Source organism: Colletotrichum gloeosporioides (assembly GCF_011800055.1).
Source record: "Colletotrichum gloeosporioides strain Lc1 chromosome Unknown consensus_30, whole genome shotgun sequence".
Taxonomy (NCBI): domain Eukaryota; kingdom Fungi; phylum Ascomycota; class Sordariomycetes; order Glomerellales; family Glomerellaceae; genus Colletotrichum; species Colletotrichum gloeosporioides.
The window spans coordinates 435,397-461,760 of NW_025544675.1; the positions used below are offsets into that span (position 1 = coordinate 435,397).

General features: G+C 50.1%; 10 protein-coding genes across 10 annotated transcripts; 3 read left to right on the top strand and 7 right to left on the bottom strand.

The window, feature by feature from the left end:
• Positions 1–5,128: 5,128 nt before the first annotated feature.
• GCG54_00008768 (Telomerase-binding protein EST1A) lies at positions 5,129–6,454 on the top strand (the record flags this gene model as incomplete). The annotated part of the gene is made up of 2 exons (XM_045408727.1): positions 5,129–5,205; positions 5,278–6,454. The coding sequence occupies 2 exons, from the start codon at positions 5,129–5,131 to the stop codon at positions 6,452–6,454; spliced, it is 1,254 nt and encodes a 417-aa protein (XP_045266470.1).
• Positions 6,455–12,609: 6,155 nt separating this feature from the next.
• GCG54_00008769 (uncharacterized protein) lies at positions 12,610–13,293 on the bottom strand (the record flags this gene model as incomplete). The annotated part of the gene is made up of 1 exon (XM_045408728.1): positions 12,610–13,293. One exon carries the CDS (start codon positions 13,291–13,293, stop codon positions 12,610–12,612), a length of 684 nt encoding a protein of 227 aa, XP_045266471.1.
• A 2,654-nt stretch (positions 13,294–15,947) lies between these two features.
• On the top strand, positions 15,948–16,892 carry GCG54_00008770 (D-2-hydroxyacid dehydrogenase; the record flags this gene model as incomplete). Its single annotated transcript, XM_045408729.1, has 1 exon — positions 15,948–16,892. The coding sequence occupies one exon, from the start codon at positions 15,948–15,950 to the stop codon at positions 16,890–16,892; it is 945 nt and encodes a 314-aa protein (XP_045266472.1).
• A 225-nt stretch (positions 16,893–17,117) lies between these two features.
• Positions 17,118–17,516, bottom strand: GCG54_00008771 (uncharacterized protein; the record flags this gene model as incomplete). The annotated part of the gene is made up of 1 exon (XM_045408730.1): positions 17,118–17,516. One exon carries the CDS (start codon positions 17,514–17,516, stop codon positions 17,118–17,120), a length of 399 nt encoding a protein of 132 aa, XP_045266473.1.
• A 60-nt stretch (positions 17,517–17,576) lies between these two features.
• Positions 17,577–17,900, bottom strand: GCG54_00008772 (uncharacterized protein; the record flags this gene model as incomplete). The annotated part of the gene is made up of 1 exon (XM_045408731.1): positions 17,577–17,900. One exon carries the CDS (start codon positions 17,898–17,900, stop codon positions 17,577–17,579), a length of 324 nt encoding a protein of 107 aa, XP_045266474.1.
• GCG54_00008773 (uncharacterized protein) lies at positions 17,901–18,421 on the bottom strand (the record flags this gene model as incomplete). The annotated part of the gene is made up of 2 exons (XM_045408732.1): positions 17,901–18,094; positions 18,151–18,421. 2 exons carry the CDS (start codon positions 18,419–18,421, stop codon positions 17,901–17,903), a joined length of 465 nt encoding a protein of 154 aa, XP_045266475.1.
• Positions 18,422–19,123: 702 nt separating this feature from the next.
• Positions 19,124–19,477, bottom strand: GCG54_00008774 (uncharacterized protein; the record flags this gene model as incomplete). The annotated part of the gene is made up of 1 exon (XM_045408733.1): positions 19,124–19,477. The coding sequence occupies one exon, from the start codon at positions 19,475–19,477 to the stop codon at positions 19,124–19,126; it is 354 nt and encodes a 117-aa protein (XP_045266476.1).
• A 3,647-nt stretch (positions 19,478–23,124) lies between these two features.
• Positions 23,125–24,380, bottom strand: GCG54_00008775 (D-amino-acid oxidase; the record flags this gene model as incomplete). Its single annotated transcript, XM_045408734.1, has 3 exons — positions 23,125–24,015; positions 24,095–24,199; positions 24,246–24,380. 3 exons carry the CDS (start codon positions 24,378–24,380, stop codon positions 23,125–23,127), a joined length of 1,131 nt encoding a protein of 376 aa, XP_045266477.1.
• A 143-nt stretch (positions 24,381–24,523) lies between these two features.
• Positions 24,524–24,908, top strand: GCG54_00008776 (uncharacterized protein; the record flags this gene model as incomplete). The annotated part of the gene is made up of 2 exons (XM_045408735.1): positions 24,524–24,571; positions 24,627–24,908. The coding sequence occupies 2 exons, from the start codon at positions 24,524–24,526 to the stop codon at positions 24,906–24,908; spliced, it is 330 nt and encodes a 109-aa protein (XP_045266478.1).
• Positions 24,909–24,932: 24 nt separating this feature from the next.
• On the bottom strand, positions 24,933–25,926 carry GCG54_00008777 (Oxidoreductase swnR; the record flags this gene model as incomplete). The annotated part of the gene is made up of 2 exons (XM_045408736.1): positions 24,933–25,151; positions 25,201–25,926. The coding sequence occupies 2 exons, from the start codon at positions 25,924–25,926 to the stop codon at positions 24,933–24,935; spliced, it is 945 nt and encodes a 314-aa protein (XP_045266479.1).
• Between the last annotated feature and the right edge of the window lie 438 nt (positions 25,927–26,364).

A 26,364-nucleotide genomic window follows, 5' to 3' on the forward strand; every position in this document is an offset into this window, starting at 1 on the left:
AGACCAAAAGAAAAGACCGGGGGCAGACCGGGATCATATGCAGCGCTTTTAGGGCCATGGGGGCTCTGTGAAGCTACCGCAAAACATTGTGACAAATCCAACCACATTAGACGAATAGAACCCTCGCACTCACGCTAGCTAATTTCAGACTTAGTGTCCCAAGACTACCAGTTTTGGTGGTGTGCAGGAAACCCAGCACTTTTACTCGATGTTTAGAAAACGTGTGAACTGCAAGTTTGAAGTTCGTGATCGTCTCACCTCGAATGCAAATGATCAAAATTTTCAAGCTTTTGATGATCGAATTGACACAGATATTAGCCCATTACTTTCGTTGATTACTTTGATATGTGTAAGTAAAAACGAATAAGTATTGAAGAAAATAGATCGGTATGAGCGTGGATTGTGGTTGAGAACTGAGACGAGCTTTGCTGTCATGGCGGGTGCTTCAGGCTCAACTGCAAGGCTACACATGTCACTTCATTCTTTTATCAACCCTGCTATATATGATTCCCGTCGTCTTCACAGCCACTCTCTTTCTCAACAGTGCAATGGGTCATGTCTTTTTCTTTTCGTCCATGTCCGCTCGGATAGCTTGACGCATCAAGGTCACAAGACCTCAAAGATGGACAGCCAACCATGATACAATTTCTAAGAATAACACAAGCAGCCGTTAAACCTTCTGCTGGCCCTAGATCAAATGGCGTACGCTGGCACTCACCCTTGGGCCAGTTTCTGCCTACATACACTTGCAACGTGACTTTCAATACAAGAAAAGGAAAATGTATAACCCGGATGATCACGGTAGGCTAGCAACATGTTCCATTGTGATAAATGGCCAACGAGGTCCCGAAGGTCGCCAGTGGCTCATTGGCGCACCCTGTCGTGTTTCCACTGACGATAGCCACGTTACCAGCTCAGCCGTGTATTAGGATTGGCTGAAAAGTTTCTTGATTTCAACCCGCCACATTTTGCAAATCGCCTTTGGATAATTCAAAGCCTTGTTTCTGCCTCAATATTGAGCAAACCGAGCAGATAGGAATCGCCGCATCGAAAACCTTGCAATCGCCATATCAATAGTTTGAGGCAGCATTGACAAGGAGCTGCTGAACTAGGCTTCTGTGGCACATCAAGCACACGAAGATTTGATTTGTCCAAGGCATCTGGATCTGATGGTGGTGATAAGCTGGAAACAGCCTCAATTTGATCAGCCAACTGCAAGGTTCTTTACAACGCCCTTTGAGTGGTAGGTTGAATTCTCATGTCATATTTTCCAAATGTAAATCTGACTGTATCCGGGGGAAATGGCCAGTCTAGTACGTACAAGACTAGCCAGACAAGAGTTTTTGAATCTCGGTGCAGTTATGGCTTTCGATGCGATATCTGATGGCCAAGGACCCAAGGGACCAAGTTCCCCGGGCAGAATGGATTCTGCGATTAGACGGGGCGTGATGCAGGGCTACCTAGGCAGACGTCGCTGCTGTTCGGCCTTAGTCACCAAATTCTCGACGGACCAATCTTTTTCGGGATGACTGGATCTAATTTCCATGTGTTAGCAAGTGTGAAATCCAGGTGAATGTTTGGGTAAACATATCAGCTGAATGTGCGCGGCTGTGAAAACTCTTGACCAATAAACTGAAGAACGGAGGTCATTGCCATGAAAAGACTGGCATCCACGACGCCAGGAACTTCTTCTTCAGGAAAGATTACATCGAGCTTGATGGCGTGACCCGCTGCTGCCTGTTGGGTTTTTCTTTCTTCCGGCGGCAGCATCGGCTTCCAGCCTGAACCGAGGGGGCTCTAATCCAGGCAGATACCAACCACGATGGGCCTCGAACTACAGTCTCCTAAGGCTGTTGGAACCAGGCGTCCAAAGGCAAAGCCTTCAGGCGAATGATGCCTAGCGATTTACGAGACTGTGACTTTGTATTACGTATTCCCCGCCCTCAGTAAGTTGCCTTGTGAATTCATATGAATCTGCCTTCGCCTTCCCACGGCCTGATTGGTGATCAAGGCATCCGAGTGTGTCTTGCCCCTTCAGTTCTGGGGATATACTAAGCCTTCGCTGAGCTGAGATATGTGTTCAGTGGAGCGGATACGAAGAAATCGCCCCTGTTGAGCCCGTCCACCGTATCATTGCATCTGTAATTCTCATTAGCTTGATTGAGGTCGTGACAAGAAGGCGATGTATTGGTCGGCGTTAACAGCTGAGCCACTTGGCTGAAAACGGTCTCAGCCCCATTCGGACATTGCAGCGGACATTGCAGCGGACATCTCCGAACGGTGAAAATATCGTCAGTCTTCCTCCGGAGTCTGGATGGTTCATCGACCAGAAAACCCGCTTCTTTTCGTATTATTCAGCGGGCAAATCCTCAGCTGTCGTTGTAATTCCCTCAGCAAATCGGTGATACCGATTTGGTGTGTGGCTGTGTTCGTGTGGCGAGACGACGAAACGCCACCGGGAAAATATTGATGGCAAAAGCCATGATGCGAAGACTTTCACACCATTGTCTTCTAACTTGACGACGAAATATTCCAAATTGTTTTCAACTTTGAAAGCATCCGTGGGAGGTATAGTCATCAATTACCAGCTAGCGGAGAAGACCATGCGGGTAGTCACTGGTAAACACCACGGTGCGGCGCAGCTCCGCGCTGCTTCGGGTCTAACAGGCCAGTGATGTTCCGCAGAGTTGAACCACTTGAGCAATCAAAGTTGGTGTGAACACATTCAAGGAAAGAGCCCAGTCAGATAGAAAATATTGCTGAGCATTGTGACATTGCCATGACACCAATAGAGACAATCTGGCCCATCGTAGAGTCCCAAGGCATCCGAGCATATGACGGCTGACACCGAACTTGTGTCTGCTGGTCTTGGTGCCTTGGCTGTTTGTGAGGAAGATCATGAAGAAGGAAACAAGATCATGAGAAATGGAAAATCCACAATGGAAGAGAAGGCCCGTACTTGACTTGCATGCCCGCAACTGCCTGGAACGGAAACATACGAGTATATATCGCTGGGCATTGAGGGGAAAGAGGAGAGGGCATAAATTCGGCCTCAGTGGGCGGTCGCGGGTTTTGTACACACGCATGACCAAAGCATGTAAGACAGCGGATGGATGAATTTAGCGTCATTTGACCCCGTAATGCAACCCTCTGGGTCGCTTGCAAATGTGCATTTTCCAGAATGTCGGGCACCTTTACGTTTGGGCTACATGAGAAGAAGAAACAAAAAATAACGCAACTCCGGTTGGAATTTGAGCAGGTCGTTTCAATCCACGCACCCGTACGGGGCCATTCGAGGTAAAAGGGTGCATTCGCATTTAAAGTGCAGTGACGTGGACGCCAGATGCGACCGTTGGCCGAACCCTACAGGTCTTCCAAGCTCACCGTGGCTGGCTGCATGCCAACCCCCCGCACCCACTTACGAGTTTTGACATCAACAAGACACGCTGACATTTGAAAGCAACAGACAGCCTCACGCGGTCGGGCGTTCGGGCAGCGTGGATAGCTCAAGAAGAGCATGATGCCCGATACAATTCGAGGACATGAGTAGGAAGACGTTCGTGTCTTATAGTTGTTGGAGTGGTGGGAGAGAGAGAGAAGAAAATTAGGGAAGCAGGAGGAGGGGACCCCCTATACCCCCTCAGATCGCTGAACAGCGTTGGAAATGGTGCGCGCACCGTAAGGCAGCCACCGCCGCTAAACGTGGTTCGCATCCATCCTGCCGCCCTATTTACCATGTCTTTCACTGAACCAAAGAGTCTGCATTTCCCCAGCATCCTAGCCTTCTCTTCTTCGCCATAGTCCCTCCTTCTGCCTGCTTAATGGCAGTTCGCGTTGTCCGCCATTTCCAATGTTGAAAAGTGCGAAAGCTCTTCTCTATAGATAAGCTACGTTGATGTCCCTGAATCGGACTTGGACTTCCTCAAATCACTTAGGAAAATCATTTGCCCGATCCTTTGGCCCAAACCCTGGTTTTGGTCGGCCATTCAAGCATCACGCACGTCGCGCGCGAGAAGGTCAATCATGTCCGACAACAAGACGCTACAAAGCCAGGCGGCGGATATCGACAAGCTAATCATTGGCTCAAGACGTCAGAAAACAGATCTGAGACGAAAATGCCCAGCTTGTCCGAAGCTATTACCTTCCCACTCAACAAGGGAAGATATCGAAAAACATGTTCAAGATAGCCACCACGACCGTAGCGATGCGGACAAAACAAGTTTAATTAATAAAACATTATTACAGTAACGTCATCATCAACAGAGCCGCATGTTCAGGCGCTAACCCAATTATCTGCAGACTTAAGGACCGACGAGAACCCTTGCCGACAGCCACACCTGCCCAACCCACCGGGACCAATGCCGCATCAGACCTATCCCAATCAGTCTCCAATACAGCTGTCGTCGGTCAATTTGATCCCGCTTTACAGGAAACTAGTACGGGTGGAGATCGTAGCCGGAGGCTGAAGAGTCCTGCGTCCAACCGAAGCCTCAAAAGAGACAATGAGGAGTCATCCCTCCCTCCCAAACGAAGCCGAGCTCGCGCACCTATACCAACTGGCAATGCCAGCCGTCCGTCTGACAACGAATTTCGGAGAGAGCCTACGCAGAAGGCAGGGAAGCTGTGGTCCCCTGAAGAAGAGCCATTGAAACGGAAAGACAACACCGAGTCACCTAGACCCCCTACGTCTCGGTCGTTTGAGCCTCGTAGTCCCGAGGTTGACCAAACGGAAGTCTTGATAAAGCAACCGGAAACTCGTCCCATATCTCAGGAACAGTTAGTCGCTGAGGTCAAGGGCATATATGCTGGTCTAGTTATGGTCGAGAGCAAGTGCATTGAGGTCGATAATGCTCAAAGCTCAACGACGGAATCAAGCCCAAAGCTTAACAACGAGCAATGGCAAGCCCTTATTGCGTTACATCGGACTTTATTACACGAACATCACGATTTCTTTTTGGCGTCGCAGCATCCTTCGGCTAGCCCAGCGTTGCGGCGGTTAGCTAGCAAGTACGCTATGCCTGCCCGTATGTGGAGACATGGGATTCACAGTTTCCTTGAGCTTCTGCGGCACCGTCTTCCTGCCTCGCTAGAGCACATGTTGACCTTCATCTATTTGGCATATTCTATGATGGCATTGCTCTATGAAACGGTGCCCACTTTTGAAGACACTTGGATCGAGTGCTTGGGTGATCTTGGAAGATATCGGTACGTAAGCAGCATAAGCTGACTGCCGTCACGTGATAATACCGAATCTCATGAGTTCTGACTTGCATCTAGTATGGCAATTGAAGATGACGATTTGAAAGACCGCGAGGTTTGGACTTCTGTCAGTAGGCATTGGTACTCAAAAGCAAGCGACAAGGCACCTACAACTGGCCGCTTGTACCACCATCTCGCGATTCTTGCGCGCCCAAATGCACTTCAGCAACTCTTCTACTATACGAAGAGCCTGTGTGTTCCGATTCCCTTTCTGTCAGCCCGCGAGAGCATCATGACACTGTTTGAGCCCCACCTCAACGGATCGCCAACACGTCTTCAGGAAATTGATGCTGCCTTCGTTCGAGCTCACGGCATTCTGTTCTCCGGCCGGAACCAGGAACAACTTGCACCCTCCGTTGACGAGTTCATCGGTAGTCTCGATAACCACATTGGCCGAACCACGCGACGATGGATGGAGAGCGGATACTACATCGGCATCGCCCTCGGTTGCTCGCTACTTGAGTATGGTAGCGAGTCCAACGTCATCATGCGACTGATCAAGTCGGGAGCTCGCTCCGATGAACCAGACACGGCCATGCAAGGGGTTGAAGCCGCCGCCCCATCCCAGAAATTCCTCGATGTCCTCGATTTCACCTGCCGCACACACGATGTCGTCTTCCGTCGCTTTGGTGACCCGAGCGTCACCCCATACCTTCACGTCACTCTATCCTTCCTCTACCATCTTTCCAAATTCCCGACTGCCATGGCTCATATTGAGTCCAAGATCCCCTGGAAACTCATCTCACTTATGCTCAACACTCTGGTTAGCACTTGTTCACGTTTTGACAAGATTGAGAATGAGGCCTTCCCCCGAAACGAAAAGGAAAGCCCACGCCCGCTACCCGACGATTTTGCCCAGCGTGGTCTCCTCTGGGTAGAGAAGTACTACCCCGCCGACTGGTTCACCGGCGCGAAGATCGATGACGAAGAGAAGTATTTCGAAGTGGCCTCCATGATGGAAGAACGGCAGGACCGTTGTCTCTGGCTAGGACACCGCTTGGCATCGTCGGGCGCATGGCTCACGTACGATAAGAATTTGAGGCAGTTTGGCGTGGCGTCGCGGTATGCCATTGAGATTGCCAACTTGCCAACAGCGTCAGAAACAGATAGTGGCACACCAACGCAGCCGAATAGATGGGGAAGAGGAGAAGACGCTGACGTGGACATCCCAGATGCGCCAGCAAGTGCAGTGTAGGTGAATTCTCTTTACTAAACGTGGAGTTGAGAGAGGGGGGCTTTGCATGGCTTTATATACTCTGCGGGGTACAAGGGTGTGCCTTCGTGTAACAGTAGCATTGCGTTGGCGTTGACGGAGTCTTGAACGGACCTTGCTGGGCCCATCAAGTATACATGGATAGCATCGTAAGTTGGATCATCATCAAAGCCCAACGGACTTCTATAGATGTAATTGGGTATTAAACCGAGCTTAATGGGCTGCTTGAATACGTGCGCGCATTCCATCAGCCAGTACATGTGCTCACCAATACAATTAATTATTTGTTACGGTGTACGCCGTAAGGCACCTCCATTGCGAAGTGACGATGACATGCCTTGACTACGATGGAGGATATGGCAAATTCAGAACCAATCTTTGAGAAGAAAATAACATGCGATGAAATCTGTCATAGCATTGTCACTGAATTCATGAACGTCTGAGGTTTCTGTGATGCCCACATCCAATGACTAAGCCTACTTACTGCATTCGAGTGTTTCCTTCGTAGATTCTTCACGCGAGCTGAGTTTCGTAAACCTAACTAATAGTAGCATTGACGCTCTCCTGGTCAGCTTCATCAACGTCGGTCGTCGACTTAGAAGTCAGGCCAGCTGAAATCTACCTTTTCACAACAGCAGTACTCGAGACAATGTCACTGTAGTTCAACCCAGGAGTGCGCATAATGTTTGAGCGGGTTTTCATAGGTATAGCTAGTTGTAAGCAGACACGAAGAGCCTGATCAGCGGAAGAGGAAATTTACGCACGACCTAGAATAAGTTCAAACGCGCATCCATTAGGAATATGAGAAGGTCCGTTAATTCTTAATGGAATCTGTTTCGCAACGTGCCCTGATGTAGAAGCAAACTGGCGTACCAGTGCAATGGCAGAATAACACGTCTACCCACTCGCTTTCCTCAGGAAGAGGGCGAATGAGGGTTACGTGAATTTGATGCAGAATTTTTCTTCCCTTCTCACTATCTACTCTAGGAGTTGAAGTAGGAAGCACCCAAGTCTGGGATCGCGTCATTGCGCACGGGATGCAGTAATTCTTACAGCAGGGGAATTTTTGGATGCTGCAGTACGGAACTTTTGAAACCTTTCTACAGCTATAGAAGAGACAAAGTGTTTGTTCTGAAGGTTTGATACGTCGCTGTTAATTCTATCTATCCATCTGCAGACGAAATAAAGTGCTTGGAATTCCGCCTTTCCTACATGTTAAAACCACAAAATCCGGAGATTCTGGCGTAGAGCATTAGAAGGGGCTGAAAGAAAATCATTCATGGACATATATTATTTTTATTATAAGAAGCGAGAGGAAAAATAAATTGGGATCAAACAGCGGCAAACCACAACCACGGCAGGGAATAACCCCTACTTTACCTAATAAGAATATCATGGCGTGTATTGATTTGGGGTTTGTTCAATTTAGTACAATACAAATATTTCTCATGTCATTACGATAAGAATAGTGGTTTTCCTGGAGAGATTTTGCTAGAAACATTGATCTTAGGCCGAGTTTGCAGAGTGCCATTCACGTGGAATGACACATTCAAAGTTCGGCCAGCACTGACAACGGTGATTTATGAGCTTCAGCCACGAGCGACGTACTTGGAGTCGTAAGCTTGGTAGGTGCCTACGGGGAACTTACGAATCCGTATTTCACAGCCATCAAGGCAACCGGGCTATGGCACAGGCTTGTCGGTAAACTTCGCTTGAATGGGGGCGGCGCAGTCGAAGCATCGTTGTGACCCTCCGTACTGGCCCCAGTTACCGAGAACATACAGGTGCGAACGCCAAAGAGCCGAGAATCTGGACTGGCACGCCAATAATGAGTGACATACGCAGTGCAGTTGCCTTTTTCTGTCTTCAATCTCGGTCTTTGGCACGTGGAAAGCCAAAAAGGTCTCCATTCATCTCCGATATCCTTTCGGTGAGTGCCCGGATGTGGAGGAGCCCCCTAGACACCGAAAACCACTGAAGTCGGCCCGCAATGCAGTGTGCTAGCTGACCCGCGCACTTGGAAACCACATGGCGGTTCCACTAATGTACCTTGTTGTTAAATCCTCTAGTCCAAGGACGTTTGGGATGAAACCCATAATACTGATCAGTAAAGCACCCACTTGTTTTCAATTGAGTTTCTCGGAGTGTTGCCTTCCAGGCAGATATGGTTGCCTTCTTTGCCTGCTCTGCTCTCGGCCAGGAGGACTCCATGGTCCGTGTTAGTAGGTCAACGTGCTTCGGCGTTGGCGGCTGTTGAACAGATACGCTCGAATCTTGGCAGAGTGATGACAGAGACATGAAGTTCCTTGGTCCAAGCCACAGAGGAGGAATCTTGGTGTTTTAGACATTAAATACAGGAGTGGTGTTTTGGGGGCCATCTCGTTTTCGGGGTTTGGCTTAGAACCCCCAGCCGGAACCTCATATGAAAACTCGACATATTTAGCTGACGATTAGCAGCCCCTCGCAGCAGAGGCAACGACCTAGCGCGGTTGCCGCGTGGCTGCCTTTCCCTTGATTACCATGGTCAGCGGCACGAAACTCAACGAGACACCGATGATGTCCGGTAAATAGTGAGGTAATTAGCGCTCCCTGAAGTTATGGCATGCGCCGGAACGCACCATGCAAGGGTTGTTGGGTCTCTCCCTGCCCTGTACAGGCATAGGCATGTCCAGCGTCTTAGTGGATGTTGACGTGCGTCCTGCTGTCAACGCCTTTGAAGTTTTGAACATGTGTTACCCCTCAGAAATCCATGGATAGCGCCTGCCGACCATCCTCACAGAGAAGCTCGCGCTGCCTATTCTGCGGCCAGCCATGCATCCTTGGGCTGTCGATTCAACAACTTCAGCAGTTAGTGCTCACTTTGAGGGTCCATTCCTTCAGCTGTCATCCGTGAACGGAGAAGAAACCTATTCCACCGCAGGTCTTCCTCCCATCTCACATCATCCGACCACTAATACCAAACTGAGGTGCCCTAAAGTCCTTCGCGTCCGGACCATCCCCCGCTACCAAGGCAGCCCTCAGCCCTGAGCCAGCCATTGACACCGCTTCGGTAATCAATGATATGCTGCGTTCGGTCAACGAGGAACGCACCAAATTGGATTTTTACTGTACGTCAATTCCCTCACGTGGCATCAGCCTGATTGTCAGCCGCGGAAGATGATTTCAAATCCGGAACGAATCATGCAGCCCTGTGGCGCACACAGGGAGCTTCAACAGCAGGCAGAACAATGTGCAAATACCCCGCCGAAGCGGCCGCAGCAATGTTGCATTGCAGCACCAAAAAAACATGGTAAGAGGTGTGGCCATCGTTGATTAACCCCGCTCGATGGCGAACAGGTGCGTCGCAAACCTTGAGCTCAAAATGCCATGTTCCAATACTATGCTTTGCACTGCTCTTCTTATCTCTGAGACAACAATTCTGGTGATACACAGCAGTGGAAGATCTTTTGCACTTTGTCACACTCACCGACGATTTTCATCATTACTGACCAGAACCGGCTCTCTTCCCCGGGCCTTGAAACAGGAACACTCCTCGACAGATGCCTTGGCAAAAGCACATAGATGAGGGGGATATTTGTATGTCTCCAGGCTGCCGAGAGACGTTCTATCGTACCAGCCTACTTACTGGCGCCGTCGAATCAGAAGCAAGCTGTATAGGGCCGCGGAGCTCTTCCAGCAGCTGCAGGTCTAATTGGGCCTTTTGATGCATGTCATCCAGGCAGCGACGACTCCACACCACGGGCCACATTCGACAGCCTCACTCTGCACATCAGTGGCCGCTAGAAGCTGATCTTTCCTCTTGAAAGTTTCCATGGGGTTATTTACGATGCTCCATCAGTGCATACCTGTGACGTTTTGGAGATTAACAGGTGTGGAAGACTCCCTCGGCGACTCGATATTCATTCACCGAGAAGTTAGACATTAGGTCATGCTGATTTAGAAGGTTGTGGACTTTCATAGTCTAGATAGAGGCATAATGCGACACCAGAGAGGCGCAGCAGCTCTTTCGCATCCAGCCAGGAAACCCCCCTTAGTAAGATCTCCAGATCAGGAGCCTGACGTGGCTTCACTTATGGGGGAAGCGGAGGCCTTCCGACAGGCTTGAACGGTAGGTAGTGTGCATTAGCTGGGGGTCATACTGGAAGGGATCTTGCTGCAAAATATTGCGTGCTCGTCAGAAATTCAAAATATCGCTCAACATTTACAAGGGATGTGCAAATAGCTCAGGCCGAATAAGGCAAACCATTATTATGTGGATCGTCAGAGAAGTTGTCACATAAGTGGAATCAAATTGGTTTAGATTAAGGCAGACGTAGGCAGGTTCTCAAGGCATCCCGATCATCTCACATCAGGTGAGCTTGGGAGATGTGATCCAGTATGGGAGCCTGCATGGGTGTTGCAACAATTGGCGCTCAAAAAGAGGGGGAGCTACACCGGTAGTCACGAGCATAAAGCCTCATGCACCTGCTCAGTAGCGGGAGCCTGGTGTCCTCATGACCCTTGCGATGCGGTCAACATTTGAAGAAGCCGAATCACCAAGGTCTGAATTAAGAAAAGGGCGTTGCATGATGAACCTGACTGGGCTCTTGAATTGTAATTGTTAATGTGCCGGCAAATGAAGTGCAAAATCTCTAGCGAGTTGGCTGTCATGTAAGTGATATGTGGTAGCTCTAACACGTGTACCAATAAAGGCAGTGAAAACCTCTGGATAAGCCTATCTTATTGCAATTGAGGCTCAAGACTATTTGAAGAGCTTCAAGGACAGCAAAATGATGACGAGCATATTGCATCTGGAATAATAACTAGAGAGTGTGATGGTGTGGTGCATCAGGCTGGCTACGATCTAGTTTCTTTGATCGTCGGCATGGCCATGAACGAGCTCGGGTGTCGTACCCAAAGTCGACATACTTGGAACCCAATCATTCATGAAGTTATAGTTGAGGCTGACGTGCATGTTCATCAAGCACATCTTCAGGATTCCCGCCGAGGGGCGAAGCCTTGAGCTTTGATGATGGAGGTGGTACACCATTTGTGCCAGAGTCGCAAATTCAGGGCTGGCTTAAACATGCATTGTTTAAAAATCAGGTTTTGATTTTCAAGGGATGATCACCATAGACTCTTACCTAAAACTCGGACATTGGTTGGAGGGATATTGCCATTCAGATAGTAACCCTAGCTAGCATAGCACGTTACATCCATATTATGTGACTGAACTCCATGATAGCTATCAATGCTCCCAATGCACTTACACCTTTCGGCCATCCGGTTCAAATGTTCGTGTATCTATTGTAGTGTGAAGACGGGATCATGACCGCTCGACTCTGAAAGTCAACTCGAGCAACGAGTAGAAACTGACAGTTTTGAGAGCTAATTACTTTTCAACTTCAACGGGATGTCCTTTAGTTATGTGCTATTTTCCAAGAGGGCCACGGATAATCTTAGCAAGGTAGTATCTATCCATCCCTAGTTGTTGAACATGTCATTGAAAATAGTCAAACGACGTAGTCATACTGACCCTTGTACTACCTATTTCTATGTGTCTTTCAACCGTGCATGAGATCAATTTGAACTTTCTAAACGGGCCGATGTAAGCCATGTAAGCCACCAAGCTAGCATATATGGATGAAGACATTTTCCGTTAATTTTGATCTATGACAATGACTTGCGAGGTACATGATGGGTATTGAACAAAGTCCATACCCGGAGCGCCCTTAGCTAACGGTATTGAAAACTTTGATACGCAGAGAAACAGACCTACCAACATGGAAGGATGTGGTAAGGAGTCGGGATATCAATGGTCAGGACTCGGATGCAGGATAATACTCTCATACACCCTTTGTGTCTGGAAACTAGGTCTCGAAACAGCTGGAAAGAAGAGAAAAGAAAAGAAACATCGTTAAGTGACTTCCGGGTGTCTAGGTGGGCCCAGACACTTGAACTCAGATACCAGGGCCTATCCTCGAAGACCCTTTGGAGCCCTCTACCTTCATGGTCTGTCACGGAATTTCATGTAGGTTGAACTGAACTTCGTATGTTAAAGTTTAGAAAATTAGTATTAATTGGGTTGACAGGAAACTCTTAATCCAACTCAATTTTCCTCATCACAGCGCCACAGACCGTGTCTCGGCACTCTGTTCCTATGCCATCGGGGTATCATCTGCTGCCATCTCCGATCTCCGGCCGAAGGCGTTCGGCGTGGATGCCGAGCTCACGGGCCCGGCATCCAGCTCCGATAAGCGGTGACCACCCGGCAGCTCAGCACGTCCCCAGAATCTCTCCGTATGTGCCCCGTCAAGCTCGTTGACACCTGCCTTCTCCGCCCGAAACCCATCCGCTTGTCCCGTCTCGGCGACCATAGATGCCTGAATGTTGTTCCTGCGTTTGCGTCGTCTGTACCACATGAAGAAGCCAACGGCTGCGAGCAAAATAATGCCGAGAGCGACGCCGACGCCCACCCCGATGCTCGTTGCTAGGGGAATGCCATTAGATGCAGGTGTTGAGGTCGTGGTAGATAAACTTGACGTCGTTGAATTTGACTCAGCAGTGGTGGATTGGGCGGAACTGTACGTTGTGGTGGGTTCGGGCGTCGTCGTCGTTGTCGTGGTGGCTTCCGTTGGCTGAAAAGTTGTCGCATCCACGCGTGTCGTTTCTGCAGAAGTCGTCTGCGCAGTGGAAAGAACGGAATCAGTACCAAGCGTAAAGATGATTGTAGATCGACTCAACCGGACGACTGCGGTCTTTACAACTGTCGCAGTGACGAATGTGGTGGTTTCGTCGTCTGTGGTTGACGCGGAGAGAAAAGGGGTAACGGAGAGGGCCATTGTTGCGACGCGACCACGGAAGACCGATTTACGGTAGATTAGAAGAACAAATGAATAGATCTGAAGTCTCAGAGAAGTTCAGAATGACGCGTCAAGAATTTCATTGTGAAAACAATGGTATCAATGGAAGCGTATTGTCGTGAAAGGACGCCTCACCCAACGGGAATGCATCGTAGATCGCGAATGTGGTGCTACCAGCGAAAACAAACGACAAAAGACTAGAAATTAGACGTCGTGGATAGGATTTGAGTTGCGGATCCTTCTAATCTTATTTTGATTCATGATTGGCCCAAAACCGTTGTCTCAGCTGTTGCTTGTTGGTTCTGCGTTGGCTTCCAACATGCGAGAAGCAAATACAATCCTTGCTCCAACAGCTTCGGCAGCAGCCACGTCACACATCATGGACCTCTCAAAGCCTGATGATGATGATCAGTCCGGGTCACAAGAGCATCAAAAGACATGTAGTAGCTCATCGAAGTCTGCTTCTCGTGATTTGGAACCTCATTATAGTAAGTAGGTACGTTATACTATGGATGAAGAGAACCAACTTAGAAGGCTTGACACTACTGCAGAGCCCCCACACTGAGATCAACGAATAACAGCCCAGGTAGCTGATCTTTACTGATTCAGGAATCCATATGAAGTCTAGAATCAGATCCTTCCTTGCCAATCTACTCTTTCAGGACGTGGCATCCCATGAAGTGCTGGTGGCCTCCAGATCTTTACCCAATCAGAAAAAATCGACGGCATTCTCTAGTAAATAATGATTATTGTGCGAATTAGGGGAAGGCTGAAGGCGTCCGCTGATGAGAAGTACCGTGGTCCAACGCGGTTAATGGGATAGTCCTGTAGTGCATTGGAGGAAGACTGTATTGTGGGCCAACTCCTGCAAAGACATGAAATTGATGGCAACATTCCCGTTGAGTAAACGTGTAATGTCATTCATAACATGTACTCGGTTTGAGATAGCCAAGAAGACTTACATGCATTCCTGTTGCTGTCTCAGGGGCTCAGCGGGTATAAATATCCTTTACCCTCCTAACCCCTCGTCGGTTCTCTTTTTTCTTTATTCATTTAGTCTTGCTTTCATCACTCGAGGCTGAGTCCCCAGCACCTCACACCAAAAGAGTCGAAAAACATTCATTGTTCTGACCCGATAATGTCGCATAGTTCGGGACGAGGCAGATACCTCGGCATGTGTCCGTTGGCAAGCCTTTCCTCCCCCTAGAAACCTTCCTCTATGCATCAGAGAGAAGGGGAAAATAAGATCATATATGCTATCAAGTACTTGAAAGCTCAAGTACTCTGAACAAGGGCTCCAAGACGTTTTCCAGGCCAAGTCAACCTGTGCTTCCAGAACAGCCCGCGCCCACGCAGCACATCCGAGAGGCATCACAGATGATGGCCTTCGCAGAAAGGATTTTGAATTATTCCCGTCCTTGGCGCGGAAAGGCTATCCTCAACACATCTGTTGTGGAATTGTGGACTAGAAATCCTGCACTACATCTTAAACCATACGAACATCCCTCGACCAAGAGTCATTACACTGCAGCCATCGAAATGGACATATGACAACCTGGCATTGCATGCAGTCTCGACTAGTCATTGATTTATCACGGCATTATGAGATTGGCTGGAAATTAGCCCAGCAGCACCGAGCCGAACCTCTTCCCGATCCGAAAGTCTGTCGACGGGAGGCAACCGGCTACCGATCTCGATCGTCAAAGGTTACGAAAGAACCTTGAGACTATTAGTGGTCGACACAAGAGGCATGAATTTCATTCGTAAAGCTAACATCGGCTATTAAAGGCAGCGAGAACCCTCTCGCAGGACTCCTCCAACCGCACTTCCGTATCTTGGACGGGTTCATCCAGTGCAGCTGGCCGGAGCCGATGCGTTTGCGAGGATGGGATACCCGGAAGCTAAGTTGACAGATAGCCGATGGCAAAGGTGAAGCACCACACACCGATCGGTCACGAGGAGAAGTCTGATGCATCATGGAACAATGGGGGTTGGGGGACCTGTGTAGACAAGTTGGTTCCATTGCCGACGCGGATTTAAATCCGGGAAAGTGGCAGAAAGTGGCACACCATCTCGGTGTTTGTGCCGGCTATTCATCCATTGACCAATAGAGCAATTTCTCCCGATGTCTTCTCAACCTTCCTTGCTCGTTTGGACGAGTCAGAGATGATTTGGGTGCGCCCAAGCGTGGGCCACCACGTATTTAACGGCAATTCGCGGCGAGTCGGGGCATCGCAGTGTCGGTGTTCGTCCCTCATTTCCAGAGAACCCCGCCATTTTGTCGTGAGGGGGAGGGGCACTACCCCCCACTTTGTGCCTCCAAAGCGTTGTAGTGTGTGTATTCCCCCACCATGGCAGGGAAGGAGCACGCTATTTTAGACGAAATCGCGGCTATCCCGTTCCTCCGTCATCGCTGTCGGTCGGCCAATCTGTTGCCGAGTAGGTAAAACCCCATACAACCCACGGCTCTTCACCACGCGCGGTTTCTTTTCCAGTTTCACGATATTTCTGCTTTCACCAGATCCGTAATCCCGCATCCCAAGGTACGAACCCTCCATCTTCCAACACCACAAGTTGAGCCGGGCCAAATACTCACATCAACTCTAGATCCAGCCCCAGATACCACCGCCGCCATGAAGCTCCTCTACCCAACGTCCCTCAAGCTCGACATCGAGTCCCTGGAGGGCTTCTCCGTGAAGCTCGTCCCCTACGACGTCAAGACGGCCATCCCCGAGGAGCACACCGACGCCGAGATTCTCGTCACCTGGACCAACTCCGCCGACAACCTCAAGGACGCCGCTGGCCGCCTCAAGAACCTCAAGTGGATCCAGTCCCTCGCCGCCGGCCCCAACGACGTCCTCAACGCCGGCTTCGACGCCACCAAGATCACCGTCACCACCGGCTCCGGCCTCCACGACCACACCGTCGCCGAGCACGCCCTCGGCCTCCTCCTCAACGCCGCCCGCCGCTTCTACGAGATGCGCGACTACCAGCTCCAGAACAAGTGGCCCGGCCACCTCGGCGGGCCCCAGCCCGATCGCCCCGCCGGCGCCTTCACCACCCTGCGCGACGCCCGCGTCCTCATCTGGGGCTTCGGCAACATCGCAAAGTCGCTCACCCCCCACCTCCGCGGCCTCGGCGCCCAGGTCAAGGGCATCGCCCGCGGCCAGGGCGTGCGCGACGGCGTCGAGGTCTACGGCGAGGACAAGCTCGCCGAGCTGCTCCCCGAGACCGACGCCCTCGTCATGATCCTACCCGGCTCCGACGCCACCAAGAACGCCCTCAACGCCGAGCGCCTCAAGCTGCTGCCCAAGCACGCCTGGATCGTGAACGTCGGCCGCGGCACCTCCGTCGACGAGGACGCGCTGGTCGATGCCCTCGAGTCCGGTCAGGTCGGCGGCGCCGCGCTGGATGTGTTTGTCACGGAGCCGTTGCCCGAATCGAGCCGGCTGTGGAAGGCGCCGAACGTTATTGTTTCCCCGCACGCTGCTGGCGGCCGGCCCCAGGGTGCGGAGGCCCTGACGGCGTACAACTTGAGACGGTTCCTGGCCGGCCAGCCGCTGAAGAACGTCATCTGAAACGAGGGTTTGGAGGGGCGCTTGGATCGGACGGGATTATGTAAAAGGAGAAAAAGCATGATTGGGAGGTAATTAGACGGGTGCTATGGGAGTAAATACAAAGCGTCTGAACATGATCAATACAAAGCCCTCTTGTTGTCTTTTGTCGCATCTGAACCATTCAGAATCTCCCACAGGACTTTGTGTAATGGTGCTGATCTTTCTCTTCTAGCTTCGGATTCTTCCTTAGCAGTCGACGGCTGCAATCTGTCTCGCGTAGAAGGTCTCCATGTTCCAGGACCAGCTGGTGATCTCTCGCTCCGTCATCCACTCCGAAATCTTCTTCTCCCAAGCAAGGCGGCAGGCATCTCTCAGATCAACCGACTTGAGGTTCTCGAGATTGGTGTGCTTCTGCTGGCACCACTTTCGCAAAAGGTTGTAGCGATCCTGAACCGGTGTGAGGGCGATTTGCTGCTGCAGCCATTGGCCCACGCGGTAGGCGGCATAGTCTGCTTCTGATGTCCACGGCATGAGTGCGAGGTCGCGCTCGCATCGCCTCAGCTCTTCATCAGTGAACGCTCTTTGCTCTGCCAGACCAACGACCTGCGAAGCGCCTTCACTTTCCCTCTGGACGGGCCTGATCATGAAGTTCTTGAATGCGTCGGAAACAGGGCAGCTGGTGCCGGTGACGACGATCTTCCTGGCTCAGTTGAGCGCCATGTTATAGCTCAGGGCCAGGTTCATGCGATTCATCGGGTTATCGAAGGTGTTGGGGGCGAGGCCGAAGACGATGACAGAGACGTAGTGTCCGCTGGGATTGAGGCGACGGACGATTCGACCATGAACGGCGGCGGGGAGGTGCTTTCGCAGCTCTTCGGCATCGAGGACACCATGAGTGCGGAGCTTTTCAGCGAAGGGGATGACTACCTCGAATGGATGGCCAGGCACACAAGGCTCGCCGAGGAAGACATCGTCCGAGATGTTCTGGCGGAGCGCAAGGTCCATTCCGCCCCTGAAGTTGCGCGCCATCTACGGCTCCTCGTTCATCAACGGAAGACGCTTCTCGATGCGGGTGAGGGCCGGCAGGCTGTTCTCTCGGATGACTGCAAGTCTAAGTTCGGCGAATAACTGGGACGCGTCGGTAGGGCTCGCGGGAGCCATGCTGAGCTCTTCATGTATCCAAGGAAACTCTCCGACGTCGGTCTGCTGGGTCTGTTTCAGCCCTTTTTGCTGGTTAGTATGTACGGAACAATGAAAATGGGAAACGATGGTGACAAACCTGTGGCGAAAAGTTTGGCCCAGACCTTTCCGTGAACCTCCCACTCGAACCACGAGGCCGAGACAACCTGAACACCTCTGTTGACGAGCCACTTCGCAGCGCCCTTTTCCTGGGCATCGTAGAAGCTCCGGAGTGTGCGCTTTTCTTGGCGCAGCACGCTGGTGAAATTCTGCTCCATGAACTTTTCCCGCTCTTCAGGCGTGGCGGGTGGCTTCTCTGGAGCGTCGGCCATGCCCACATCTTCGGAGGATTGATGGTTGCTGACCGCCATCTGTGTCAGGACGAGCCTATGATCGAAGCTCGAGGATGAGTGGTAGCAAGTGAGGAGGTCTGAGGGAAGAGAATCTCGTGGAAGCCACGAGGATGAAATCAAAACAAAAGAGAAAAGATTCTTTGTTTACTAGAGCGTTCACCGTCATGAATGAGGTCCTGAGGCCGCAGTCATGTTCCCCCGTGAGCCTTACTGCAAGCTGCCCGGGGAACATCTTCCCTCAGGTGGCTCGGTATTGCCATACCATCAAAGTCTTAAACTCTTTTAGAATCATCATGAATCCAACAAGGGAGTCTACAAGTATGGAACCAAGTGCTGTGCATTGAAACCAAATATGGGCTCTGGGTTACCTGTCTTTGGCTGCCTCATCCACGCTGCCTGGCTTGATGGGTCTTCAGTATTCTATTAGGATACTTTGAGGATGAATGCGTTGATAGTATCATTTGACTAGGGCATCACTTTCCCGAGAATTTTCAATGGCAGCAGAAGCAGATGTAAAACGTCATTAACAATTTTGGATAACTTTGATCCTTGCCTTGGATGCCCTCTACTGATAGCTGAGCTGTGCGTACCGCATTCAAATTCCGCTAAGAGAGTGACTAGTAACTTCTGAGAAAATGAATGTTAAAAGGAAACAATCCTTCGAAACAGTTTACCATTGCCAGTTGTCGTCAAAATCCCTCCGTAGCGTTGAAGACCCCTCTAGACAAAGAGGCATCTCTGCCCCTTTCTGCCACAATCATCAGCAATCCCATAGTCACAGCAAGACTCGCCATCAGCCGAACACTCGTATATGTGGTTTCTGACCCTCTTCCTCGTGACGATGTACTTCTTGGTGTCCGGGTGCTTGCAGGCCCCGCAGACTCTTCGCTGATAGCCGCGGGTATCGCACTTGCACCCGGTCTTCACACAGTCTCGTTTGTCGAGCGAGAAGACCTGGTGTTGCCGATCGACGAATTGCTTGTGCAGGGTCATGGCAGTGGAATCGCGATTGGAAACGGCCGCTTGTGCGGTGATGGCGAGGACGGAGATAACGAGGGAGATGGCGAAATGCATGGTTGGTAGATGAGTACTACTGCTTGGGTCTGGTCCCTAAATAAGTCAGATAAGATATATACAGGAGGACAAAGGGGTTTGAAAATTAGTAAAAATCGCAGCTTGCCTTATTCTTTGTAGTTGCGGTGATGTTCAGATGTTGTCTGACTGTTGACTCAAAGATTCGAGCTAAATTCAGAAGAACATGGCGATTCTTTATACACGTGTGTTTACCAAGGCTGTTTGGATCTGTGATACTTCTACTGCTGAATTCCGTCTTCAAATTTTAGGCCTGTCTCACATGTTTACCTTCATGTTGAGGAAGTTTCGTAACCCACCCTGTAAGAGGGTATATAGTAGGTAAATCCAGTAAGAGCACTTCGGCCGGTGCTTCGTCCGGTAAGAAGATCGCAGTATACATACTCAGGGGCCCGGAATAACATCTTTGCCTTCATACGTGCGAATAAAACAGACAAATTTCGTCTCATTGTCACGCACGTCGTACCTGAATTAGAATCCAGTGAGGCATAGCCTTTGAGTAAAACAGCCAAGAGCTGGAAGGTGATGCCTTTGATGTAGTGCTCGACACCCTACTAACGGGTGCCATGTGTAGTTGTAAGATCCGGTTCAATAAACACTCCGTCCATCTTGCCGCACCAAACATCTGTCCTAGAGAGGTGTAGCAGAACGGAGAAGAAGGCTGATGTATTGGAGGCTCTTCAGACTTGTCTTCGGCCATTGCATTCACAGACCCACCAAAAAAAGAGATGGGAAGACAGTCTGAAGTAACTATACAAGCGGGAACGGCAGTCCTTATTCAGAGAAACAACCCCTCGGAAAGCGTTTATCGATCTGACAAAACGGTTGACATACGAATACTCCAATGCCGCCGTCAATACAGGACGTGACGGTATAATTGACTAGGCCGTATCTCGGCCAAATCCTCCAACAGTTCAAGCATGCAGCTTGCTTGCATGAGTTGTCACACTTAGTCTTGTCGATCTGATAGACGAGTTGTCACTTCGGGAGTCTGCGCCAGGTTGGTTTCGGATAGTTGAGTCACATTCTAATCTAGGAACCGAGGCCACGACGCAGTCTGGAGGCGTTCGTTCAATCGTTTCGGTTCCATGAAGCACTGGCAAACGATTGCAACCCAAGTATCACAGCCGATTATCAACGAGGAGGGTTACCTCGCATGAAATCTACAACTGGCTGTTCCACCGCTGGCTCTTAACTGCGATTCTCATTTGGCCGCTCGCGACGAAGGAATGGGCAACAATGGCGAGAAGCATAAAAGTTGATCCGTCTTACTTTTGGTATTCTGGGCTGTGTAATGGCTGTGTAGAACAAACAGCAGAGCAGTAAGCAGATTGTGGACGGTGGAACGCGAAGTCTTGTGTCCTCGTCATCTACCGGGTGCACTAGGAGGCTCAATTCGAGACGAAGTTGGCAATGCGTCCAGCCCGATCTAAGCCACCCCCTCATACTGAAGCTGGGTCTCTCCGGACAAGATGCGTTCATGGTAACCCAGGTTGAAGAGTATGGTAGGGTAGCGATTCCATCAGCTCGATGCACTGGGGACACCGTGACACCCATGCCGGCCATCACGACCTGCTCGGACCGGACAGTAGCTCGATCAAATAAGCTTCGAACTACGGCGGTGGGAGCCGAAGCACACTAGTAGATGGAGTAGTCCGAGAATTCACGGCAGATCTGAAAAGCGATTTGATAGACTGCTGGGAAATACTGGTGTATCCGTACATACGGGAAAAGCATTCATATCACTAGTTGATGGAGATATTCATGTTCTGGCCAGTCTCATAAGTAGATGTCTAGCCATGGCACTTTGTTGGACACTTTATTGTAGAATATACTCATCGCCGAGTTAATGGTCAAAAATAGTCTAGAGCTTGGATAAAGGAGTAGAAAGTCAAAATAAGCTTTCTGACCAGTCTGCTGGAATCGTTCGAGACTCAAGGGTTCTCCGCATTCAGATGGCAGAGAGAACTTCTGACCGAGCTTAAATAAATTACGCGGCCATACCGGCTTCCTAACGAGCTCGTCGCATTCCCCTGCGCCCTAGGGGAAATGACTCGGAACTGGCAAGGGCCGGATATTTCGTAATCCTCTGCCGTACGTTTCCCCTCGGAAACTGTTCTCATGCCGTCTTACTTGCTCAAACCTTAAGGCCATGGGCATCCAAGTACTCATGACTAGTCACAGAACTGCAAACTTTAAAAGGAAATACTCTTTGCGGTTCTACAAGTTGTCTGATTACGCGTACTTGAATAGTAGTTACAGGAAGAAACTTTGCAGACTCTGAAAGTGATAGTTCATAACACCCGAAGACACGCGCTTGTCTTTATCTCCGGCTACACCTCAGTTCTTGTCAGCTCGGCGCGCTTTTCTCCAGCCGGCGCCTAACTTCCAAAGGGAAGTTTATCGCCCGGAGGCCCCGCCATGCAAGACGCAGGATTACTTAGCGGCGGCGACTTATCAGACATGGAGGCCCCATTCATGACACCGCCGTGGCACAAAGTCAAGTATATGACAGCCGACGGGAGGTTTGAGTTATTGGCTGGGCTCCCACCTGTAACTACAACATGGGCTAGAACTCAGCTTTCACGATGGCTTCGGGTTCAAAATAGCCTATACCCATGGAATGTAAGAAAGCTTGTCAGATATAGGAGAATTTGAGAAATGACTCGCTTTGGTAAACTATATATCACGAAGTTTGCAGCTGATATGGAAGAAGTCCAAATATAAATAGGCAGAATATCTCTCCCCGATTGTATGCAGATCATCGACTACAGGAACTCCAAAGCCTCCAAACCAGCTATCAGTCTTTCGGCTCTTGCCAAATATCAAGAAAACCTCATTACGCGCGCATACGCACCACCAAGTCAGTATCTCCAGCAACTGATACTTCTGTTGGTATCATATCCTCTAATATGATGTGTAGCTCCAACATGAGATTCTTCGAAGTCATCTTCTGCCTCGTTGCAGCAACCGCCGTCAGCGCCGCCCCTCAGGCTGCTAAGGCATGCCAGCCTCAAGGCTTTGACACATACTCCAACTGCAAGGGCCTGTGCTTCAGCAAAGACTGCCACACGCAGTCGGATGGGAAGTTCCATTGCTGTAACTTCTAGATTTCTCTATCAGAGGCGAGCGCAACCAAGGGAGTCGGCAATTGGGTTAGAAGCGGGCAGGGGAAATCATAGATTGAAGTTTTATCTTCCCAAGGCTTTGAGGCGTCTTGCAAAATTCGGAGTAGACTTGACTTCACCAAACACAACCCAAACCATTATGGTCTTACTTGTGACTGGTGCAAACTGGAATCCTTCATACAATTGTATGTGGAACCGTTCTAAACATTTGTCTTTCCGCGTGATCACGCCTTAGGTGGAATAATGCTGCCTAATAACCGAGACCGCCTATTTTGCCTGTGTCTGCGTGGCTATATTTCCTGTGTATTTAATTACACCTGTCCGAGACGATAGTATTAGCGAGGACGACGACAACGACGACGGTATAAACGACGGCGATAACAGAAGCGATAATAACTATAGAAGCGACGACGACGATTAAAGTATGACGATAAGGTAGAATAGCTACAGGAAAAATAGTCAACATAGCACAGGAAAAATAGGCGGTCTGTAATAACCGGCCTAAGGTATGGTGCTTCGCTCGACTATTGCAGAGCTTAATAAATGCAAGAACCTCCAAAGTTTTGCCTCATCGACGACGTTTCTATCCTTCTGGAAACCTTCGACAAGCTCAACCACGTACTCAGCGCAACCATAAGAGCCTTGGTATCCCCAGCCAGCATGTCCATAGTTGTGGACCACTAGAGTTTCCTTTGTTGAAAAATCGAAATCCGTCTCCAGTCGGATACCGTCCTTTCTCCAGGGCCGCAAGCCAACTCCGTGTCCTATGATTTCGACACCTTCTACCCCCTTTTCATTCGCAAGCTGAGGAGACAACGCCACACAACGCTTGATGATCCGCTTGGCGATGTTCATATCAGGCTCCTGGCTCCAATTTCCCTTGTCGTAAGTGCCGCCCAACACAGTACCTCCTCCAGATGCGCGCATCATCAAATACGAGATTTCGGCATCTCCGTCATCCGTTCCCGATATGTTGTAGAGAGGTCCTGCTTCATTCCGCACCAGGACAGTCTGACCTCTGATGGGGACGACGGATTTATCGAGAACGCCCCCTAAATCACGAGCCAGAAGACCGGAAGCATTGACGAGGACGTCGGCAGGCTTTCCGCTGTGGTGCATCGTCTTTAGGTCGTCGATATGAGAGACTGCACCACGCTTGAGAATAACCCCCTGAGCTCTGCATTGACCAAGTAGCCAGGGCAGATAAAGAGATGTGTTGATGCAGACACCTGTGTACTTAAAACCAGAGTCTACTCCCTTGGGAAGTTCCTCTTGTTTCAAGGTCGCGGTAGTCCGAGAATAGACCACGAAGCCATGAGTTTGGAGAGAAAAGTGGTCCAAAAGGCACGTCATCGCCTTCAAAGTCTTTGTTCTGGCGTTAGATGTGAGTTCCTACTTGACATGAGCATCAAAACATGACTGGAATGACTAGCCCAGTAGTATATCAGAACTATAAGAGACGATGGCTTACTCTGGAAATGGATACCAGCTTCAGGGACAGACGATGCCAGCTGTGACAGCTCTGGCCAAGTACGGCGTTCCCATCTGCTGTCTTCTTCTTCGGACATACTAAAATCTTCCGTCAGTTCTTTTCATGCCAATCCTGAATATGTGGGTATGACATACGGTTGAAAGGCTGCTCCCGCCCAAGGTGACGCGTATTCAATGTCATAGTCTCCTGGCATCTGCTTTGTCGTGGTTACAATACTATTGACCAGGGGCTCCAGTGGAGCTGCATCTGGAGCATTCGCCTTCATCTTCCTATTCCAGCTCTTCTACGGCGTTGGATGGCTTCCTGTAAGTACAGAAATCTGCTGGAAGCGTATGCATAAAGACTAAACGATTTTAGGTCCCGAGATTTTACCCGTCTGAACTTTCGACCACCCGAGTACGCTCCAAAATGCAGGTAATTGCTTCTGGCTGGAACTGGATGGCCGTCTTTGCTGTGGTGAAGATTACCCCTATTTCCTTCGTTGGGTTTGACTATTCTTCAGTGTTTGAAGCGGACTGACGGGGATTCACAAGCAAACATTGAGTGGAGAACGTTCATCATTTTCGTCATTCTAAGCGTCCTGTTCATACCCATGGTCTACTTCTTCTACCCAGAGACCCAAGGACTCGAGCTGGAAGATATCCCGCTCCTGTTCACGAGAGGTGGTATCACGGGCGGAGTTTACGCGACTGGTGGAAGAACAGTCCAACCAGGCCAGCATGCCTCGGAAGCTCGCGTAGATTCGAAGCAAGGCGACATTCAGTTGGATCAGCTTGAGGAGGTGAGGGCATAACCTGTCTCATGTTATTACTATCGCTCAAATGATCTGCATATGTTCCGAGCTACGTAATAGTTCGTTGATATCTCTGAACTTAACCTCCCCAAAGTACCTCTCGCGCTGATGAAGTGCTTCTTCCAGAGGCACAGCGGTTGCACCAGCTAGTGACCACTCATCAATCGTAGCCCTGTACCACTTTCCGACCTCTGCCTCATTAGCTAAGTCTCGAGATATGTCGTCTTTGGTGACGTGTGTTCGCTGTTTATCAAGTCAGTCTATATTCGTACAGGGTATAGGACCAACTGACAGTTAACATAATTTCATAGTAGCGCTCGACCTTCTCGATTGCTTGGTTCCAGGATCCAATCTCTCCGAATACGTAGACATGATCAGGCCACTCGTTATGAGATACGAGCTTCACAACTGCCTTCGCTACATCTCGTGCCGCTGTCCAGCACATCGGTTCATCCCCAGTACCAATTACTCTAACGGTCCGTTCCTCTATATTGATCGGCCATCCTTGAGGAAAGGGACGAATGTAGCTTCTTGACCCATCAGGCTGCTGAACGAAGTAGTCCGCTAGCCATCCAAGATTAACAAGAGTCCACTTGATTTCGGACTCTTTCAGCAACTCCGAGCGAAAGGCTCTCCGCGCGCGAGCGATTCCGCGTGGGATGTTGTCAAATTTGCGCAAGTTTCCCAGGAACTCGCTGGGTATAAACCTCTTGCATGTCTTTGAAGCCTTGCAGGCCAGGAGAAGTGCATTATGCAATGACGTGTAGAGCGCCGGATCGTCGGTGTGCAGGGTCGAAATCAGAACAGTCGCGTTGGCTCGTTCGAGAACAGCTAAGACGCTGTCGGTGGAATACTCATCTATTTCGTGAGTAGTCACACCTAATTTGGTGAAGAATTTGCGTTCCTTTCGGGATATGAGAAGAACATCGTGCGTGTTGTCGACTTTGAACTCCTCGGCGAGATACTGCGCAAGATCACCGGCACCGGCGATAACGACAGTCTGTTTGTCCTCGGACATGGTGCCCAAATGCAAAGAACTATGATTAGCCACTATGTTAGCCCATATGAGGCAGTGCTGGGCAGTCAAGCTACATTATCAACGTTCACCTCGGGATACGCAGCGGGGTTACAGCCGGTAGTGCATACAGAAGTATTCTCAAAACCAGCAGGTTTCAACGATAACCACTAGGGTTTCTTATCAGACCTAATTTACTGTGAAATCCTTCTCCCTTCCCCGCATGTATTGCCGGGTGTTGATAGCCAGGCATGGGTTCATATGTAAGCGGGTGTTGCTTGGCTCCCGGGGTTCGTGGCCCCCACAGCCGAACAGATGACATCGCCGCCCGGATGGAGATGCCGTAGCGTGACTCGGCGTCCGGGGAGTCTATGCGCCAACGTCGCCGATCACACCGGCGTCGGCATACTTCATTTTGCACAATGAATTGACTGATTCACG